The 23,422-nt window shown below is 42.0% G+C and overlaps 1 protein-coding gene across 1 annotated transcript in view; it reads right to left on the bottom strand.

Annotated features, from left to right (window-relative positions):
• NUP133 (nucleoporin 133) overlaps window positions 1-23,422 on the bottom strand; it is a 279,562-nt gene that overhangs the window by 87,090 nt on the left and 169,050 nt on the right. Inside the window, exons 14-16 of the mRNA XM_030196480.1 lie at window positions 5,482-5,576; window positions 5,162-5,386; window positions 2,195-2,317 (exon numbers count right to left, since the gene is read on the bottom strand). Coding sequence (XP_030052340.1) covers window positions 2,195-2,317; window positions 5,162-5,386; window positions 5,482-5,576 — 443 coding nt within the window. The remainder of the gene's footprint in view (window positions 1-2,194; window positions 2,318-5,161; window positions 5,387-5,481; window positions 5,577-23,422) is intronic.

Raw genomic sequence — 23,422 nt, 5'->3', positions numbered from 1 at the left:
TTGTATTGTTTTGCCATTCTTCCAGAAGCTGGTCTTCCTGCTTCAAGACACGCAAAATTTGACTGGGATTGACACCATATCCTTTAGCAAAAGATGCTTGACTTTGTTTGTTTTCTAATTTTTTAAGAACTTCCATTCGTTCAGTCAGTGTTAAAGTCTTACAGTTCCGCCGCGACGACAACTCCGGTGTACGCCCTAACAACATTCTTTCGCTTATTCTGCCTGTGGCAGTTAAAGAGGCAGTAAATTTGAAATCTCGTTGGTTGTCACGTGCCAATCAGCTTCCATATTCCATGCACGCGCTTCTGCGGAGTCTTTCCTGCAGCGCTCCTGAACCATGCATGTATATAAGCGAATCTTGCACTTATCAGTGGTGCGCTAAACCGAAGTTTGTCCCCATAGAAATTGATGGTGCCAAAAAAGGGATCGAAGTACGGCATGCAGTTAAACAGAGCATGCGCTTATCCGACGTGCACTTAAATGGAGTGCACTGTAATATATATATATATATATATATATATATATGAGGTAATTTTCAAATACAAAGTGAGAAAAAATATCAAGCTACTTGTGATGTTATAATTTTTTTTTTTTTTTACTATATATCAGCCATAATGTGATAACTATGATACAGAGATCATGATGAAAAAAATGGAAAAGATAAGGAACAGAAACAATCCAGATAATTGGCCATCCTGATAATCTGAGTTCGGATAATCAGCATCCTACTGTATCATGCACAGTTGCAAATACACAGATACCTTTACCATGTGTACTCTGAGCTAATTTTCAAAGAGAAATTAGTCAGTACCTGTCACGTTTACAAAGCTGGAAACTGGTTTGTGAGCCCTTGGGCCACTGCCGAGGAGCGGCAGGCAAACCCCCCCCCCACACACACACACACCAGGGGCAAGGCAGAACTCTGACAACAGTTAGGCTTCACCTGTACCTGGCCACTTTCCACCAGGAGTTGAGCTCCCAGCTTCAGGTGGCCGACAGGTCTTTGCAGGACAGGGCAGGAGCTGGATAACAGCAAGGCAGCACAAGGACTGAGGGCCAGAGGGGAAAGAGAGGAACATGGGCAGGAAGGCAGGAGACTGGGCTAGACAATACAACACAAGGCAGGGACAGGACAAGCTAGGGGACAGAAACTGGAAGCTGCAAGCAGCCACTGAAACAGGGAACAAAACACTGACTAACAAGACACAGAACTAAGAGCTGCAAGCAGCCCCAAAGCCAGAACACAGACAAACAGAAACTAAACACTGAGATACAAACAAGAAACAAGGCTAGGAAAACAAGTAAAACCTAAACTAAACCAAACACAGACTAACTAGAAACAGGCAAGTATCAAGGCAAGAATCTCAGACAAATCACTGGACTAGCAGAAGTGCAACAAGCACCAACATACCAGGGCCTTAGACGCAATGCAAAGGCAAAGGCAGAGAGGTTCCAAATGGCTAATAAGCCCAGCATGCAGCTGAGACTCAGGTGCAACAATCACCAAGCAACTAAGGGTCGGGCAGCCTGGAAGATCCGGACTGGACTGAGCTGAAATCTGGAACGGGTGACAGCACACCGACAATCTAATACAGCCAGCACACAGAGACAGAGACAGAACTAACTCACAAAGAACAGACAGAAGCCAGCTCAGAAGCTGACCACAGGAAATAAGGTGAGTCTGAGAGGGGTCACGGCCACAGACATGACAGTACCTTCTCTTTGAAAAGTAGCTAATGTAAATGATGTGCACTAAAACAGCCCACATACTTTGCATCTATTTGTGTGGTCAGCTGAATGGGGAGACATAACAGCATGCACATTTTTGAAAATCTTATGTGTGTGTGTTGTTTACCTCCATATTAAATCATTCCCAGAAATCTCTTAATCCGGTTAAGAATATGCACACTATGGGAACCTAGGACTTTTAGCTGAACAGAGAATAGATAAATTTAACAAATTATATAGTTTTGAGAATTGTTCTTTCCCTGTAGGTTGACAGGGATCACAGAGACAGATGAAGGAAGAGTTGGTAATTGTAATTGTGGTTTCATGGGTTAGTACTTTGTGGCACTTTGCTGTACAAGAGCATTTTACTACTACTACTACTACAGATCTTCTTTAGTATAAATACTTTCATATGTGAGTTTAGACTGTGGACTACTTTATTTAAAAAAAAAAAAAGTCTAAATACCTTTAGAATGTTGTTCACATTGACAACAATTTGGGCCCACTCCACAGACTCTATTGGTGTACTTTCAAGATCACACTCTTCTTGGTCTATCAAGCATTCAAATATGGCATCTATTTGGGATACCTTAAAGAAAGCACAAAATCCAGTGTAATCATAAACAATTGTAATTTTTTTCATACTTAAGGTCATCACGAGACACTTAAACAGAATTACTGAGATAGCTATGTTATACTATGCACACTGCGGGAGTAATTTTATAACAAGTTTGCCAATTTTATAAAACATAAGCACCTATATGTGACTTTACTAACAGGCTCAGAACCAGACTCAAAAGCACTCAAATTTACACGTACAAATTTACATCTGCCCCAAAGATGATGTGAATGTGTGCATGTAATCTATGCATGCACTCATGAATTTCTAAAAAAATGTTACATACACCTAAAGTCAGGCGCCAACTACATGTGTAGGCTATAGAATATTAGCACTTATACATTTTGGGTGCTAAGTAGTATTAGCACATAAATGCAAGTGGCATCCACAAGGGGAAGTGCATGGATGGTTCACACATTTATACACGTAACTTACAGAATAATGTAAGTTACATGTGAAGGTGCCATACATATAGCGAATGCTACATACCTGTAGAAGGTATTCTCCGAGGACAGCAGGCTGATTGTTCTCACTGATGAGTGACGTCCACGGCAGCCCCTCCAATCGGAACACTTTACTAGCAAAGGCCTTTGCTAGTCCTCGCGCACCGCGCGGCCGTCTTCCCGCCCGAACCGGCTCGTGTTCGTCAGTCCCATATGTAGCAAGACAAAGACAAGGGAAGACACAACTCCAAAGGGGAGGCGGGCGGGTTTGTGAGAACAATCAGCCTGCTGTCCTCGGAGAATACCTTCTACAGGTATGTAGCATTCGCTTTCTCCGAGGACAAGCAGGCTGCTTGTTCTCACTGATGGGGTATCCCTAGCCCCCAGGCTCACTGAAAACAACAACCATGGTCAATTGGGCCTCGCAACGGCGAGGACATAACTGAGATTGAACTAACAATTATCCAACTAACTGAGAGTGTAGCCTGGAACAGAATAAACATGGGCCTAGGGGGGTGGAGTTGGATTCTAAACCCCGAACAGATTCTGAAGCACTGACTGCCCGAACCGACTGTCACGTCGGGTATCCTGCTGTAGGCAGTAATGAGATGTGAATGTGTGGACAGATGATCACGTCGCAGCTTTGCAGATCTCTTCAATAGTGGCTGACTTCAAGTGGGCCACCGACACTGCCATGGCTCTAACATTATGAGCCGTGACATGACCCTCAAGAGCCAGCCCAGCCTGGGAGTAAGTGAAGGAAATGCAATCTGCTAGCCAATTGGATATGGTGCATTTCCCCACAGCCACTCCCCTCCTGTTGGGATCAAAAGAAACAAACAATTGGGCGGACTGTCTGTTGGGCTGTGTCCGCTCCAGATAGAAGGCCAATGCTCTTTTGCAGTCCAATGTGTGCAGCTGACGTTCAGCAGGGCAGGAATGAGGACGAGGAAAGAATGTTGGCAAGACAATTGACTGGTTCAGATGGATAAAGAGGGGCTAGAACTAAGAGGAAAGCAAGAGCAGTTGGCATGTTGAAGCAAAGAAGGTAAAGAGAGGGGACTAGGGAACAGGAGAGCCTGAACTGACAGGGAATAGCAGCAGGTATGTTCATCTAGTTTGATATAAGCAAATTGTGAAATGAGGTTACAATAATCTGCCTTTATCACTTTTGCTTTAAACACCAACTGTATACCAACATACAAGCAGAGTGATGCACTTGGGTTGCAAAAATCCAAAGGAGCTATACGAGCTTGGAGACTACAGACTGATAAGCACAGCTCAGGACAGAGACCTTGGAGTGATAGTGTTCAAGGATCTAAAGGCGGCGGGGCCACAGCCAGAAGAATGCTCAGCTTCATAGAGAGAAGTATAACCAGCAGAAGAAAGAAAGTGTTGATGCCCATGTAGAAGTCAATGGTGAGGCCCCACTTGGAATATAGTCAGGGCTTTTTTTGAGGGGGTACTTGGGGGTACTGAGTATCGGCACCTTTTCCATTGTCTGCTAAAATTGACCCATGGTCCCCAAGTTTTAATGAAAGAGCTCAGGATCTACACACCAATTCTACCTTGTCATAGATTCTGTGACTGGTTGCAGGAGGTCCTGGCTATTTTTGGGGTGGGTCCCTCAGTGATCACCCTGGGTGGCCTGGCATTTGAGTACCGGCACTTTTTTTGCTAGAAAAAATGCACTGAATATAGTGTTCAGTTCTGGAGGCCATATTTTGCTAAGAACAAAACGAAGTTGAAACAGTTCAGAGAAAAGTGACAAAAATGATAGTTTTGTGTCAAAAGACCTACGAGAAAAGACTTGAGGACCTGAATATTTATACCTTAGAGGAAAGGATGGATGGAGTGATATGATGCAGACGTTCAGGAACCACTTAGGATTAATGTTAAGAAGTACTTTTTCTACAGAGAGGGTGGTGGATGCCTGGAATGCCCTCCTGCGGAAGTAGTAGAGATGAAAATGATAATGGAATTCAAGAATGCGTGGGATAAGCACAAAGGATTCCTATATAGAAAGAGAAAGGAATCAAAACAACTTAGCCATGATTAAGCAACAAATCCAGTAGTTGGTAAGTAAAGCTAATGTCAGGAAGACTTCTACAGTCTGTGTTCCGATTATGGCTAGAAAGATCTAGTTGGGCTGCAACTCCAGTGGTTGAAAATTAAGCCAGTGCCAGGCAGACTTCTACAGTCTATGCCCTGAAAATGTCAAAGACAGCTCAAGATTAAGTATGCATATTTTGGGCAGACTGGATGGACCATGCAGGTCTGTCATTTACTACTACATTATTATGTAAGCTCATCATTAGATATCCCCAGTGCTGGGAGGGGTGGGGGGGCTGGATAGGCTGGATTGCCATACCTCTCTAAAGAAGACATCAGCAGGTGTAAGATTCTGAGGAACTGGGCACATTCTCTTGTGTAATGCATTCAGTATAGCAGCGTTCACCAGCACTGGGAGCTTGGAGTGGTGGTTCTTGAGAACAATGGCAGCAGAGAGTTTTTCTGAATGTTCACAAAGCAATAGCCGAGTCGCCATTGGCATTCCTCTGACTTGGTAGGTGCTAAGGCACTGGAATAAATTCACCTGTTCAAAAACATACAAAAACACAACATAAAAACCTGGAAACATAAAGCTCTCAGTAAATTCTTCCTGAATCAAAAGAATCTCAAATCTCTCACCTGATGAAGAAAATCCATGAAGAAGGAATGTGCTTTCATTTTATCTTCCAACTGATGCAACAGAATTAGGGAGGTATTGCTGAAACCTGCAGACTCTGCAAATGAAGTTCTTATGTTAATGCAACCTCTAATAGTTTTATGATGGAACACAACATAGTCTGTACAGAATACTAACAACCATGAATATGAGCCAGGTTATGACAAAATTTAATGCTAAAGAATAGAGGGAAAAAAAGGACCTCGGACACACACAAATCAGACAGACAGTGGTGTAAAAGTATCAGAGCCAGGGCCAGGTCCAGCTTGCAAAGAAAAGGAAAAGTGCTGGAAGTTTGACTGAGTGCAACACTATGCAAGAATTAACACAACCCCTGAAGAATACAGCTGAAACGACATGGCCATCATTGGGTCCAGAAAGAAAACATATCAATAAGTATAGCAATAGGTTGCTACTTCAATTGGACATCTATTGTACTTTGAGCACAGAAAGGAAAACAAAATATATAGGATGTAAAATTTTTGACCAATGAAAGATAAGAGTATCCCAGTAAGACACTGATTTGTTTGGGTGTCTGAGGTCCATTTTCCTCTATCCTTCAGAAACTACTGCATTAAATTATGTCATCATCACTCTGACTCATATTCACGGTTGGATTGCTGACATTTATTGAGCATTGGGTGTTTCCCTTTTTTGTGGGCTGTATATAAAACTATTCATGGAAAATTAAAGATCATAAATTACAGCCTACAAAGACCTTATGCTGGTAAAAAAAAAAAAAAAAAAACCCCAATGTTTAAAACGGTATGCTCCAAGTACAGTATTAAATAATATATCAGAAGTGTATAAAACAAGTTGTACCTCTCAAACTTAAGCTGTAATAAATGTTTCTGTTAAGCTCCTTTACTTACTCCCTTGCAGCTGAATCTCTGGCAGTAGTCATATTTGGAAGAGTGTAACAAATGACTATACTGAATAAAACATGATTTTTTTCATGCTGTGTCTACTGTCATTGTCAAAGTCAATACAGACCAATCACTTCCAATGTGTGTGAGGTGTACTGTGACGTTCTTGCTTCATTAGCTACTTCGACACTAAAAGAATTTAAACATAACTAATATTATTTTTAAATGCTAGAGTATGTACTTCTACTCACTGTGTGTTCTTTTGAAACAGATTAAAGTACAGAGGACACAGATATTTATTAAGTTCTAGCTCAGTAGTGAGGAACCTGTGGCCTTTTGTTGCTTCCAGTGCAGTCTAATATAATATAAAATAGTATAATATAGTAACACAGTAACTTCTAAAAATAAGATTTTGGGTGCCTTTTTTTTCTTTGATATGCTCACAGAACAAATATCAAGCACTGGGGCCTTTATGCTTCTGTGTCGCTGAAGGCTCTGCTGTCCTGCCCCCTCAGACATTACTTTCTGTTGCAGTATGAGTGGGACAGAAGGGCCTTCAGCAGCACAGGAACACAAAGGCTCTGTGGTGCCTGATACTGTTTACAGAAACATAGAAATATGAATGCAGATAAAGCCTAAATGATCCATCCAATCTGCCTATCCTCCGTAACCCTTAAATCCTCCTTTTCCTAAGAGATCCCACATGCTTGTCCTATGTTTTCTTAAACTGCCACAGTCCTCGTCTTCATAACCTCCACCGGGAGGCCATTTCACATTTCCATCACCCTTTCCGTAAATTAATACTTTCTTAGATTCCTCCTAAGCCTATTTCCTCTACTTCATCGTATGCACCCTTATTCCAGAGTTTTCCTTCATTTGAAAAAGGCTCTCTTCCTGTACATTAATGTCCCTGAAATATTTAAATGTTTTTATCATATCTCCTCTTTCCCTCCTCTCTTCCGGCGTATGCATGTTGAGGTTCATAAGCCTGTTCTTAAATGTTTTATGTCCAAGACTGCTTAACAGTTTTGTAGCTGCCCTCTGGACCGACTCCATCCTGTTTACATCTTTACGTAGGTGCGGTCTCCAGAATTGCATACCGTACTCTAAATGGGGTCTCACCAGAGACTTATACAAGGGCACCATCACCTCTTTCTTGCTGGTCATCCCTCTCCTAATGCACTAAAGCATCCTTCTGGCTTTGACCATTACTTTTTCTACCAGTTTGACCAGTTTTTTTAAACTTTTTTTTTATTTTTATTGTATACAAAAATAACAGCCAAACAAATACACTGAAGGTCCCCCCCCCCAAAAAAAAATCCCTCCCAACCCTTCTAATACAGTGGTATACCTTTGTTTTAATTCAAGGCTAAAGTAGGTCATCCAGGGTGTAGTCCGTCACCCTGATCTCTCGTCTTCCATTGTTCATAGACCCGCCAAATGTCATAAAAATTAGCCAGTCGACCCTGTCGCAAAGCTGTAAGTTTCGATAATTGAAAGATAACATCCAATTTCTGCATAATACGCGACAGAGGAGGTAAAACAGCTTGCTTCCATGCTTGTGCAATAACCAGTCTAGTAGCTGTGAACAACATTGTAGCAAATCTATGTTGGGAGACAGTGACTGCACTTGGATTGTGGTGCAAAAGACAGTGCTCCGCCCGCAGTGGATATGTCTTTCCCATATGTCTTGCAAGGTATCCAATATTAAAGGTTTGCACCACTGAGCAAGACCACCACATGTGACGGAAGGTCCCTTTATTTATTTATTTACTGCATTTGTATCCCACATTTTTCCACCTTTTTGCGGGTTCAGTGTGGCTTACAATATGATATAAATGATGGAAATACAATTTGTTACAACTTGGTTATGGATTACATTGTGTAGATTTAAGTGAGACAGTCAAGTAACGTTAAGGAATATAACAATGGAACACAGACATTGAAACATTGGAAGGGGAAATTTGTTTTAGTTTCACTGGTATATAATGCCACTGATAGAAAATCTTAAAACCATAAAACCATTCTCAACCAAATTGCTAGCAACAGATACTTTGAACAAATATTTAAATGTTCTACCCCACTGTTCCCCTGAGAAGTATGTATCCAGATCATGCTCCCATTTAGCAATATAACTGTGCAGCGGAGACCTGAACAGCAAAAAGGCTGTATATATGCGAGTGATACTTCCCCTAGCTCCTCCTACTCGGAGGGCCATTTCCAACAGGGTTTCTTGTAAACCAAGATCGGCCCGGGCTTTACGTTGGATAAAGTCTCTTACTTGTCTATAATGAAACTCAACCTTATTTAATAGGTCATATTCATCTTTCAGGTCTGTGAAGGAGATATATTCCCCCTCCTCCCAAAGCTGTCCCAGTACTCGCAAACCATTGCTGGCTCATCTTTTATAAACCTGATCCTGTGACCCTGGGGCAAAGGAGGGGACATATTGTATAGCTGTGGAAAGGTGGTAATTCCTGTCTGGAAAAAAAATTTTCTTGCACCCTATACCACGTGTGAAGGGGATAGCTCACTACCAATGGGGCTCTCCAGATCAAGTGGAGAAGATCTCTCTTCGGGAGCCACGGGACAGCCCAAACAGGAGCAACATCCAGCCAGTGCTGCTCCCATTGCATCCATTTTCCCCCCATCTTGCATCCAGTCCAATATAATTCACAACTGAGCAGCCTTAAAATAAAGCTCAAAGTGGGGCACACCCATATCCCCCTTAAGTTTGGGCTGATATAGCATGGACCTCCGCACCCGTGGTGGACATTTCTTCCAAATATAAGCAAAAATCCTCCTATTTAATTGGCGAAAAAAAGCATTGTGGTATAGGGAGAGGAAGCGCCATAAATAGATATAGCAATTTAGGCAGCAGCATCATCTTAACTGCCTGTATCCTTCCATCCATATGAGTGTTAATCCCTCCCAGCAGTCCAGTTCAGCAAACAGTTGGGCGAGCTTAGCCAGGAAATTAGCCTGGTATAATCCCGTCAGTTGGGCTGTCACCGAAATACCCAAATATTTAATATGTTTCTTTGCCCACAAAAATGGAAATTGTTGTTGAAGTTGCAGGATTGCCGGAGCCCCCATATTTAGGTTCAAAATCTCAGACTTAGTCATATTTACTTTAAAACCGGACACCTCTCCATACCTAGTCAATATTTGTGAGACTCTTGCAAAGGACTCTGCTGGTTTGGTCAGCATCAACAAGACATCATCAGCAAAGAGCATAATTTTGTGTTCTTGTGTCCCTCTGGATATTCCCTGAACGTCTGCTGATGCTCGCACCAGCTGTGCCAAAGGTTCTATGGAAATAGCAAATAGAAGGGGGGATACTGCACATCCCTGTCGTGTACCTCAATAAAGCTTGAAGGAGTTATTATAACAGCCATTAATTTGTAGGCTTGCCAACAGGGCCCTATATAACAACCCAATCCATTCCATAAAGCGCTCCCCAAACCCCATTTTCTGGAGCAGATGGTCCCGTGGCGGTGGATTCAGGTGCATGGAGATTGGGTATACCCGCTTCCACTTCCGGTAGATCGCTACTGAGGGCTGCTGCAAGTTCACTGCCCGATGCAGTCGATCCGCCATCTCAACTGGATCACAGAGTTATTAAAGATTGTGGGAGCACCTAGGACTAGATACTGGTCCCTTGCTCTGTTGGGAGACAAGTCTCTGATCCAAGCTTGAAGAGCTTTACTGAAGGATTACCTCGAGCATAATATGGACTCTGGCTTGCCTTTAAGTTTTGTTTGGGATGCCCTTAAGACAGTTTCTAGGGGGTTTCTCCTTAAAGCTGCTTCCCAAAATAAGCGGCAGGAGACTAGATTAATACAAGACTGTACTTCTCTTATTAACTTAGAGCAACAGCAAAACTTACAGGCTCTGAATCTGTTTTTTGCCAGCTACAGGCTGCCAGACTGCAATTAGATAGCAACTATGCAGAAAAAGTGGCCTATGCCTCTGCCAGACTGAAACACCAAGCATATAAGAAAAACAACAAGATAAGCCATATGTTGGCCTCAAGGCCTTGCACCTGCACAGAAAACAGGCTGATAGAAGCAAACATAAAATCAAAGATAGATCTGGTATTTTATTGACCCATACCACTCAGATACATGAGCAGTTTAGGGATTATTACAGCGCATTATATATTGCAGACTCTGGGACTGACTGGGTGGCCACTGATTCTTATTTATCTGAGCTTGCTCTTCCAGCTTTAACACCTGCACAGCATGCTTCTCTGGATGGAGACATCATGGTTAAAGAAATGCTACAAGCTATTAAATCCTACCTAATTGTAAATTTCTGGGATTAGATGGTTTTTCAGGGGAATTCTGTAAAACTTTCATTTCCGAGTTTGCTCCATTACTTATTAATCTCTTGAATGCTGTTTGTTTAGATTCCCCCTTGCTGCTGTCTATGATACAGGCTTCAATTGCAGTGATCAATAAGCCGTACAAAGATCTAATGGCGTGCCAGTGCTATCACTCTGATAGAGGCTTGGATTGCAGTAATCCCTAAGCCGTAGAAAGAATTAACGGCATGCTAATGGTAGTCCTATCATTCTTCCCCAGTGTTGAACACAGATGTAAAAATATTGGGAAAGGTTTAGGCCAATAGGCTTCCTGTGATCTTACCTTTTGTGATCCATTCTGACCAAGTAGGCTTTACTTCAGGTAGACAAGCTTCTGATAATATTCGTAGAACTGACCTGGTCACAACTGCTCGTTCGTTCCACTCACATGCCGAGAAGGCATTTGACCACGCCCATTGGCCTTTTATGGATGCAGTTCTGTCCAAATTTGGTCTGGGCTCCCATTTTCAGGCCTCAATAGCATTCTATGTTAAGCTATGGGACTGTGTTTGCATTAATGGGGGTAATTCTCAGCAATCTGAGTTGAGCAGTGAGACATGACAGGGTTGTCCTCTGCCTCCCTTGCCAGTTGCACTGGTGATGGAACCATTGGCAAGAGTTATTCGCGCCAGTCTGGATGTTCATGGACCTCGTGTGGGTGACACTGAATACAAAATTGAACTTTTTGTAGATAATATACTTTTTTGCTTACTAATCCCCCTTGTCTCATTTACAAACCTAGTATCTCTCTTGCAAAGGTACTCGGCAGTCTCAAGATTTAAGGCTAACATGAGTAAGTCTGAAGCTTTCAATGTTCACTTGGATAGTGCTCTTCAACAGGCTCCTCAGCAATCTTTTAGTTTTAAATGGGTGGCCAATAAAATTAAATATCTGTGTGGTTACATAACCACCAACTATGCTGGTTTCTTTCAGGCAAATTATCCTGCATTACTGCATGAATTAAAGTGTGACCACGATCACTGGGATCACGTGTTCCTTTCCTGGTTCAGTCAAATAGCCATGATAAAAATGAATCTTTTACCTTGGCTCTTATATTTATTTCAAGTCTTGCCTGTACCATTGCCTAGAACTTTTGTTTCTTACCTTCAAAATCGCATAGCACGCTTTATATGGAATAACAAATGTCTGAGATTGCCTCGTAGCAATCTTTATAGGATTAAAAAACAGGGGGGCCTTGGTGTGCCCCGCTTGTCTATCAAATGGTTCAGGCATGTGCGGCCACTGAATGGTTTCAAGCCTATCCTCAAACTGTGGACTGTGTTGGAGCAGGCTTGAGTTGGTCCTATGAAATTAGTTTCTTTGTTGTGGGTGCCTCCTCGGCATAGGGAACTTTTAGGTTTGGGATTAAACGGGACAAGATCAAGACTTTTAGTTTTCAAAGTTTTCCCCTATTTATGGATAACCCTGGAGTCTTTAAAAGGTGGTGTATGATACAGTTTATTACCTGGGGGCAACTTTTCGATGATGCTGACTTAATGCCTTTTGAAGAACTGGCTTATGACTATCAACTGCCACCAAGTGATCATTTTGCTTATTTGCAGCTCATTTTTTAACTTTGAAATCTATTAAGCCAGTTGTCACATGAGAAAACAGTTTCCTGGAAGATTTATGTGAAGATTTTGGTACTACTCAAATTAACTTCAGTGCTGATTTGTTATCTTAGGGGCAGATTGCCCCTTGATCTGTCTCACAGAGCTAAATGGGAAGCTGAGCTAGGTACTCGATATCAGGAACTTGATTAGAAAGCAATGCATGCGGTGTTGCCACACTTGTCTAGAGCTGTTACCTTTCAAGAGAATGGGGTTAAATTAATGTATCATTGGTATCTTTCTCCTGCCAGACTCCATCACATTTTTCTTGCTTTGTTAGAGAAAATGTGTTGAAAGGGAAACTATGGGAGACTTTTGGTGGACCTGTCTAAAGGTGCATGCTTATTGGAAGACGGTGCAGTATAAGCTGCAATCTTGGTTGGGTCTTCAGATACCATGGGACCTGGGAATCTATTTGATAGACTGGTTCCGGGAGTATGCTTGAAGCTGCAATGTCTTATTAATATTGTCTTAATCCAATATTGTCTTAATGCAATACAAATTACTCTGGCTTTTTATGTTTGATGTTTATTGCCTTTTCTTTGTAATGCTGACTTGAGCTTCTAATTAAAAGACTTCTAAAAATTCATAGCCTCGGGAAGAGCTAAGACTGGATATTCTATGCCAGGCCATATTTGGCTTCCAGCATTGAATATCCAGGTATGTGCGATCACCTGAAATCAATCAGGCATCAGTCAACATTCATATTGGTGCCCAGCCTTTTTGCTGTCCTGTCTTTGTCAACTTAATTAGCTGGTTAGCAGACTGAATATTGCTGCTAATCGGTTAAGTAGCAGTTGTATTATTTTATTTCTAATCGTTTAGTATACCACCTTTCAAGAAAAAAAAAAAAAGCTGTTTACAGGCTGGTTTGAATAGTAGATATATAAACAAAATTGTCATTAAAAATATACCACCATGAAGGAAGTGACGTCACAGGGCTTAATGGACAACTGAGATTTTAGCTCCTGCACTATCCTGCCTCTCTTTGCTTCATCCACCGGCATCCACTTTCATATTCATCTCTGCTTACCTTAGAAAGGTCTTGGCGAGTCCGAGGTTGCCATGAGTAAGCTTTCAGCGTCGCAGTACAGGGAGGGCGAACGCCATTCGGTGAGACAGCTGGCTAAGGGCCTACAGCACCATGCGTCCCCTGCTCCAGGTCTATCATCTGAGTCGGACTCTGCGTCCTCCCATGCGGACCCACATCATTCTCTCCCCAAAAAAGGCTTTCCAAATGAACTAGCCAAATGCCTGGAGGAGATCCGCGCCAATATTAAAGCCCCTAAGGTCGAAATCCTGGAGAACATGGACGCCATTAGTCTGGATCTTTGGGAACTCAGTGGTCGGGTGGAGGTCTTGGAGGAGCGGGCTGATGAGTAGGCAGAGCGAGCTGCACTTGTGGACTCTCGATTTTCCCAGTTGATGGAGCAAACTGAGGAGCTTCAATACAAAGTTGACGATCTTGAGAATTGTGGACGCAGGCACAATCTCTATATTTCCGTGGGGTCCCGGAGAATGGTAATGTGGAGGATGTCCCCGCTATAGTGTGCTCCCTGTGTGAAAAAATCTTGGGCAAAAGTCTGGACTCTGGTGCAGTGGAAATAGATCGAGCACATAAAGTTTTGGGGGAAACACTGCATAACAGACCCAGGGACATTATAGTGAGATTTTCCTCATTTGCTTTTAAGGAGAACCTGTGGGTGCATGCCCGACAACTATCATCTTTGGAATATAATGAAGCTAAAGTGTTCATTTACCAGGACCTCTCTTTGTTCACGCTAGCCCAGAGATGCGCTATGAAGCCTGTGTTGGAGATCTTAATCAAGGAGAAGATTGCATATAGATGGGCTTTTCTGTTTGCTCTATGTTTTATGATCAAGGGTAAACAGATCAGGCTTCGCAGTGTTTCAGAGGCTTGGAAGATCCTTCACGAGGCGGGCCTGACTTCATATGCTGTCTTGCTGACTGACTTGGCTCCCTCGACGAGGACCAAGTTACAAAAGTGGAAGAGAGTCACTCAGAAGGCTAAAAAACAAGTGGCCCAGACTTGACTCTTCTTAGACTTGTTTCACTAATGTCTTGCCTGGGATCTTATTGATGACCGTTTGGTTCTATTGCTTTGGGGCAATTGCGTGGTTGTGAATAATGATTATGCTAAGTGTGGTGGGTTGGTGCTGGATGGATGTAATACTATCAGGTGACAAAGGCTTTCTCCCGATTTCCCATTCAGTGCTGTGAGGTGCTATCTGGTGGGTGCATGAGTGTGGGGGGGCTTGTGACTGGGGGGATGCGGGGTGGGAGTTTTCGGGGGATTTTGTGAGTGGGATGTCTTTAAATTTGCTTTAGTTGAGGGGTTCCCATGTTTCTATGTATATTCCGCATAGCTGCCTGTCATGTGTCTGATATGAGTAAAGATTTAAAATTTTTGACTTACAATGTGAAAGGCCTGAACTCCCCTCAAAAGTGCCAAGCATTATTTAAGAAATTGGTGCATTTTAAACCACATGTGGTGTTTTTACAGAAAACTCATTTGAGAAGGGAACATGAACATTTTTTATCGCATCCTCAATAACTCTCTGTTTTTGGGGCCTTGGCGATAGATGGTTCTAAGAAGCGAGGGGTAGCAATCCTGCTTCACTCCTCCTGCAGATATAGATAGTTAAAACTCAGAGTGATAAACATGGGCTGTTCTTGCTTTTGAGTCTCACGATAGATAACTTGGCCTTTACTCTAGCCTCCATTTATGCTCCCAATGAAGCCCAGGGGGGTTCTTGAATAAGCTAGTAGGACACTTTACATCTTGTCCCAATGGTAAATTGATAGTTGGGAGAGGGGGGGACTTCAATGCCACTCAGCATCCTGCTTTGGATAGGTCGGGCCCACCATCCTCTCCAGATGTTCAAGTTTCCCAAGCTCTAAATAGGTTTGACCGAGATCTTGGCATCTCTTATGTTTGGCGTTTATCTCATCCGAGGGTTCGTGATTATTCGTTTTATTCGCACTCTCATGACACTTACTCTCGCATTGATTACTTATTAGTTGATATCTCTCTGACTCATGCTGGATGGACTTCAGATAATGGAACTTTTACTGTATCAGACCATGCTCCGTGAGGAGGATAAAGATAGGAGGTGGACATTGAATACTACCTTGCTAAAAGGTTATAGAAAATTCTTGCAAGAGTTATCTTGAACTTAATTTAAATTCGGAACCATCTATGGGGGTTGTTTGGGATGCGCTCAAGGCCGTCTCTAGAGGTTTCTTTCTTCAAAAAGCTAGTTTCCATGCCAGGCAGCAAAGGGTTGAGGTCTAAGTGTCTGTCTGAATTGACTCACTTGACTTAAAGTCACAAATCTCATTCGGTTGCTACCCTGCGGGAAATTCAAGCACTTCGTTTGAAATTAGACCAGATATATTCTGACCAGTTACAATTCTTTTATGCGCAACAGCGACACTTTCAGTATGTGTATAGCAATAAACCAAGTAGGGCCTTGGTGGTTAAGTTGCGTCAACGTCGGGTAGATCGCACTATCCTTAAGGTGGGAGACAGTAATGGAAACTTTGTGACATCATCTTTGCAGATCCATCAAAAATTTCTGTCATTTTATCAAAATCTTTATATGTCTGTTCTACTACACCAGAAGCGATAAATAATTTTCTATCGACATGTTCTTTCCCTACACTTACAGTTGATCAACAGGAAGCTCTGGATGGTCCTGTTTTTGTTGATGAGGTCTCTAAGGTTATTAAAGCACTTCCAATTGGAAAGTCACCTGGTCTGGATGGACTGCCTAATGATTTTTACAAGGCATTTCGGGGTGAATTGGCACCTATATTGACGGAGCTCCTTAATGAGATTCTAGCTGGGGATGAGTTTCTCCCCTCTATGATGGAAGCCTGGATCGCAGTCATTCCAAAACCCGGTAAGGATAAGACTGACTGTGCTTATCATCACCCCATTTCAGTATTGAACTCAGACATTAAAATTTTGGTGAAGGTTTTAGCTAATCGCCTTGCTAAAGAGTTCTGCCTGACTTAATCCATCCGGACAAGATGGGCTTTATTCCTTATCGTCAGGCCATGGACAATGTCCGCCGCATGATTAATTTGATTCATGTATCTAAGAAGTGTGATCTCCCAGACTGTTTGTTGGGGTTGGATGCCGAAAAGGCTTTTGACAGAGTCTATTGGCCTTTCATGCTTCAAGTGTTGGAACGCTTTGGATTTGGTCCGGGTTTTCGTAGATGGATTCAGGCTCTCTATACTTCTCCATGGGCTTGTGTCCGTATTAACGGTGGTAACTCTCTAATGTTTCCTTTGTTTAGGGGCACTAAGCAGGGATGTCCCCTTTCGCCGTTGTTGTTCGTGTTGGTTATGGAACCACTCGCGATGTCTTTACATTCTGACCCTAACATTTCTGGAATCTCTGTTGGGAATAGGGAATATAAATTGGCAATGTTTGCTGATGTTCTTCTTTCATTGACGAAACCGTTAATTTCTTTACCTAATCTTATGAAGCATCTGACTGCCTATTCCTCAGTGTCAGGTTTTAAATTAAATGTGAATAAATCTAAGGCCTTAGCGATCGGGATCTCTCGTCAGGTTCTGGAGTCCATTCAGCACTCTTTTTCTTTTAAATGGGTATCTGGGGGCATAACTTACTTGGGGGTTACTCTTACCCTTATTCTTTCAGATTTGTTTGCTGCTAACTATCCTCCTCTCTTGAAGGCTCTTTATAAGGATCTAGAGAGGTGGGATGCCTCTGAGTTGTCTTGGTTGGGTTGGATTGCTAAGTTAAAGATGAATATACTACCTCGTTTGATGTATCTTTCCAAGTCCTCCCTCTTAGGGTTTCTAGAGGCTTCTTAGCAAGTTTGCAGGATAGATTGGTTCATTTTGTCAGGTCTAATAAGTGCCCTAGACTGCCCAGGGCATTACTTTATCTGGATAGGAGGAAAGGTTGTCTAGGTGTTCCTAACGTTCTCTGGTATTATAAAGTGGCTCAAGTTTGAGTGGCCTTTGAGTGGTTCCAGGACAATCCACAGAAGTTATGGGTTCAACTGGAGCAGACTGAGGTGGGTTCTTTTCCCCTTCGTTCATTGATGTGGCTTCCAAGCAAATACAGGATTTTAAGTAAGGACTTGTGTCCATCGATTTTTTTCAACGTTTTTCTACTGGGATGGGTTATTTACAAAGCCGGACTTAGTTCTTTCCAAATTGTGTCCAATAGCTAACAACTGTTTGATGAGGATCACCTGATTCCTTTCAACAATATCCTATTCTACCCCAAGAGTTTTTGCTTATTCTCAGTTGAGACACTCTTTCCTCTAAGGAGATCAAGGCTAAAATATTGCAAGAGGACTCCTTCATAGAGGATCTTTGTGAAGATTCTAAAACTACTAGGGGTCTTATCACTTGCTTCTATTCTTATCAGCGTAGGCAAATGTGTCCCTGTCATGCTCATAGGGAATGCTGGCATCAGGAACTAGGGGTGATTATTAAGGATGCTGATTAACCCTTTTTGAAGAATGGTTGGACGAGGGTGTTGATATCTCCCTTTCAGGAGAGTGTAGTTAAAGTACTCTACAAGTGGTACTTGACTCCTGTACGTCTGCATCACATGTTTCCAAGTGCATCACCAATGTGCTGGCGTGGCTGTGGCCAGAGAGGTACGATGGGCCATATTTTGTGGTCCTGCTTTAAAGTGCGGGCCTATTGGAAAGCTATTCAACATAGATTATAAAATCGGTTTCTTAGGCCAATTAAATGGTCTCCTGAATACTTCATATTTGCTAAAAAAAACCCCAGATCTTACTAAATCTCAGGCGTTGTTGACTAGGCATGCTATGAGGCATATTTTCAAAGCACTTAGCCTTCCAAAGTTGCATAGGTTTCTATGGAACTTTGGAAGGCTAAGTGCTTTGAAAATATGCCTCTTTGTCTGCGGTGAGAGTTGTGTTAGCTGCCTGCTGGAAATCTCCAACCGTCCCTCCTTTAGTGAGATGGTTAAACAAATTATGGTTCATTTGTGAAATGGAGAGACTCTGGGCTGTGCGTTGTCGTACTTTGGCGAAATGGGAAGCAATATGGGAACCCTTCCTGAAGCATTGTTTTTATTAAGATGAGTGTGGGGGGGGGGGGGGGGGGGAGGGTACTTGATCAAAAACACCAAAAATTTGAGGTTATAGTTTGTAACCATAGCTGCATTGAGACTGTTTTTGTATGTTCATACAGTGTGGCAGAGTTTATGCTCTGGGGTACTCTGGTTGTGTTTATCTTGAATGGCATTTTGCATTTACTCTTATGTTTTACCTGCTGTTGTATTGTCTTTTCAATGCTTAATAAACACTTAAAAAAAATACCACTACAAAACATAATAGATACAAGAGGGGTATGAACAGAACAATGATATATCTTCCATTAGTCGTTAGCCAGGAAGAAAAGAGGTACACACTAGGATGAGAACAGATATCTGCCCTCACCAACAGTGCCCCAATTCCGTTCCCAGTAAGGATCATACATTTGTTACCAAAAGCCTGGTTGAACAACCATGTCTTTAGACCTTTTCACAATTTTGAACAACATACTTCGAGTCTGAGGTCCTGAGGAAGGGAATTCCAGAGTTGAGAAGCAATACAGCAAAAAGATACAGAACATGAGGAATCCAAACACAGAATTTTGTGAGATGGGACAATCATATAATTTTCTTGCGTAGACTGTAAAACTTTGTACAGGCTGATAAGGAAGAAGACAGTGAAGACAAGATGGGATCCTTGTGTAAAAAGCTCTATAGGCCAAAATAAGAATCTTAAATTGTATTCTCAATGATACAGGTAGCCACTGCTGCTCATAGGTTAAAGGTTTTACATGATCATTATGTCTGGCTCCATAAAGTAGCTTGATTGCTGTATTCTTTATCAGTTGCAGGCAAAAGGGAGTTACAATTCTACTAAATTATAACTGCATGAAGTAGAAGTTTAGTTGCTTTCTGATCTAAAAATTGCGAGAGGTCTAATTTTCCTTAAGTTGTAAAATGAGCTTTTCACTATTTTTGAAATAGTCTGACTGAATGTCAATTTAGAGAGTTCCAGATCACTCCCAAAGAAGTAACTGTAGAATGTACCATGATGAACTGACTCTGGATTTTAGGGATAAAGTTAGAGGTATCTTTTCCTATGATCCATAAAGCTTCACATCTGGAGGGATTAAGAAATAACCCATGGTCATCAAGCCACTACTTTATGCAACCTAATTTCTGATTTAGAGATGACAGAAAAACATTGTCCCGTTAATCATGGACAACAACTAGCTGCATGTCATCTGCATACAAGTGAGCATATAGCCAGCCCCAAGTCTTGAATTAGGGACAAGAAAAAAGTTGAATATTGCGGAAAAGTCAGAACTCTGGGACATTCCATGTGATAATGATTGTGTTTCTTCAGTTAACCTTTAATAGCCGAAAAGTGTGTAACAAGCGAAACTAATTCAGGGCAACTCCTACTTACCCCTCTCTTCTAATATAGTCAAACTACGCCCCCCCGGAACCACCCCTAACATAGATTTGCACATGGCCGGTTACAGCTGATATTAGCCACACTAACCGGTTAAGTGCCACTGAAGATCGACAGCTGGCCTGCTCAATGGGGTTTAACCAGGCAGGAGCCTTTCCTGCCCAGTTGAATAATGACCCCTTCCTCTCAAATATTAATTTTGCTTTCATGAATTGAGTTCTGAAAGTATGTTTTCCATTCTAATCTTTAATAAAGATACTTATCTAAATATATACCTATACTTTTGTGCATACATGCTAAATGTATATACTTATACAACCTGCAATACAACACATAGCCTTATAAGATTCCTCTGAAATGAAATTTGGCCTTCCTATTTATTGGGGACTCTAGAAACCAAATATTGTGGAATGAGTGGAATGACATTCCTACACCTGATGTGCCAACAGCAGCAAAGGTGGTCTAAGGAAGGAGGATCAACCAATGATATACAAAAACACATTTACTGAAGATCGACCTTAGACCACCTTTGCTGCTGTTGGCAGTGACAGCAGCGTGAGCGGTAATCAATGCCAGACAGCGAAGGGCAGAGGGGGTAGTGCAGGGAGCAAGAAATAAGTGCCTGACACCACCGGGGACGGGGGACGGGGGGGAGCACAGAAATGTTGGTTTATAGCCAAGTATATATGGTAAACCCCTAAAGGGATAGTTGGGTCAGTTACTGTAAGAATTTAATTTTATGTATTTTAGCAAAATGAAAGATGAGCTGCTTTGGAATTTTTTTAACTCAAATTTTGTATTTCTTTATTTTAGATTACTTTTTGCGCTACTGTAAATCATAAAGGGTGGGGGTTTTGGTGATTTTTTTCAAGCTTCCATTATTTTATTTCTGTCTTTGGATTGTCTATTGTATTATTGTAAACAATTTCGAATAATGATATTCAATATGATGGTATATAAAACCTGTTAAATAAATAAGTTGTCCACTAGACCAGTCTGGATGTGTGAGTTCAGCCCTATAACTGGCACTGTGGAGTCTACTTCTCTGCAGTATTCCTGTGTCTCCAGCAGATGGTAGACTGGCGGCTATGCAGCTGATCTGAATTGTGCACAGACCCATCTGAGGACCTAAAAGCCCTAGGGGATAGAGACCTCTGTGGCCTGTCCCTGGAGCTAGAGGGGAGATACCTAGATAAGTCCAGTCCCTCTTCCTGTCCTGCTGCTTACTCTGAGTACAAAAAAAAAAAAAAAGCTACAGGCAGAGAAGGAAGGCTCCTATTGCCCCATTCTGGATCTGAAGACTGTATCGGGCTCAGGCCCATAACAGACTACTTCAGAAGACGCTTCTAGGCTGTTGGTCCATTCAAGTTCAGAGTTATGTCACTAAATTACCATGGAGAACAGACCTAATCTAGGCTGGTGTCTCAGAATTTGAGGAAAGGTGTGGACCTGAAGCTGCTGGTCTGTGAAGTGATGACGACGGATGTCAGCCTAGTTGGTTGGACAGCTTGTCAGAATCAAGTGGCTCACAGACAGTGGCCAACTTTGGAATCTTGCTGTCAATCAGCAGGCTGGAAACAAGGGCCATTCACAAAGCTCTGAAGGTCCTTGAGCATTTATTTCAAGGAATAGCAATCCAAGTCTTCTCCAACAATGAAAGGTCTTATATTGAAAGGTAGCAACTTGCTCCACAAGACCAATTTTGGTGCTGCAGGTAATGCCTTGTAGGAAATCCTTTATTTAAGCTCATAGAAACAAGAATGGGATCTCGGCTTATAGAAGAGTCAGAAAAAAACTTCTGTGCTTCTCCCCTCCCCCCCCCCCCCCCCCCCCCCCCCCCCCGCCTTGCTTTCCACACCCCACATGCTCAAGACCTCCTGGTAAACTGAAGGCCCCACTTCCATGTCAGCAACAGCAGAAGCCAGGAGAGAGCAGAAAGCAATGCCGGTCAGCATGAGGGGAGATGGGGAGTGTGGGAAATAGGAGAAAAATGCTGGTCAGTTATCCATTATCTCTATCGTCGCTAGCTATAAACCTTTTAAGGATTTACAAAGGCAATTCTGTCTACCTGACTTTTTGTTTCCAATGGCTTCAACTGAGCTGTGCTGTTTGACAAGTGGCCAACTTCTCTTCTGTTCTCTGAATCCAAATCTTTTTGATAAATTTATCGCATTCCTTATATATTTTTTGTCATGTGGTCTCACAATTTTAAAAGCTCTAGTTATGAGACAGCATTAAGCAATGTCAGCAAGGGGAAAATGCTGGTCAGTGTGGGGAATAAAAGGGTGAGAGAACTGGCTGTCACTGGTGGAGGGAAGCAGTGATAAGAGGACAAAAATGCTGCATATCAAGGGGGAGAAAGGGAGAAATGCAGGACACTACAGGGGAGGAATACTTGACTATAAACCCCCTTGGCATATACTCTAGCTAACAGTTTCTCCCTCCCCCCTTTTTTTTTTTAGGTGAAAACTGTTAATTTGGCTTATACTCGAGTATAAACGGTACTCACAAACCTGAGTCAAATTAAATAGCAGTGGGGAGGAAAGCAGTTTCCTCCTGTGTATACAGTTCTCTAGAGCACAAACCTCTAGAGTGATTTCATAACACATATAAAAGGGTAGATCAAGCTGGTTTATCAAGGCTTTAAAGAAATATACAGCTTTCTACAAGGCTTGGCTCACAAATATGGAAACATCTGGTTACACTGTACCATGGGGCTATGGTCCAAGAACCTTAAACATGCAATTTCCCTTTTTACAAGATCTCATCAGCTGTGAAAATGAATTTCTACCTTAAATATATGTTAGAAAAAATATTGACCCTATTCAATGAAATGATCCTCAATTTGCAGACCTCATAAGAAGGCTGTCAGAAAGCAGCTCGGTGTGTTACATTGGTCTGGTTTTCATATATCCAAAAAGAGTAAAGATCTCAATTAGCTAAACATCACACATTTTTGTTCTCAAACCAAGATTTTGTAATGAAATGTTGTTACTGTTAAAATTAAAATCTAATTTTCAAAACAGTGTCTGGGGACACAACTAGCTTATACATATTTCGAGGACAAGTGTGAATTATGCAGAAAGGTATATAGCACTGGACATATATAAAAATACTGAATGAGCCAGATAAATTGTTGCAATATACTTTGCCTTATGCATAGGTTGAACTGCTCTACTATACTATAATACCTATACAACAGGTGCAACAAATAACAGGCAGCAACAAGATGCCACTCATAAAAACAGAGGAGTTAAACACAGTGGTGTCCAACCTGAGCCCTCACCAGGTTGGGTTTTCAAGATTTCCACAATGAATATGCATGAGATCTTTTTGCAATAGAGGCAGTGCATGCAAATAGATCTTGTGCATATTCATTGGGGAAATCCTGAAAACCTGACTGGACTGCAGCCCTTGAGAACAGATGTTGGACAATCCTGAGTTAACTGCTCAACTACAGTCAACAAGTTACATACAAGTTATCAGACTGCAGAGTCACTCATCGGCCCCTGTGTACTTTGTTCTTTGCCACTTCCATCCCATTTGAC

This window comes from Microcaecilia unicolor, chromosome 3, assembly GCF_901765095.1.
Source record: "Microcaecilia unicolor chromosome 3, aMicUni1.1, whole genome shotgun sequence".
Lineage (NCBI taxonomy): Eukaryota > Metazoa > Chordata > Amphibia > Gymnophiona > Siphonopidae > Microcaecilia > Microcaecilia unicolor.
Note: the sequence above shows the minus strand (reverse complement) of the source record. Positions and strands in the feature narration are given on the sequence as shown.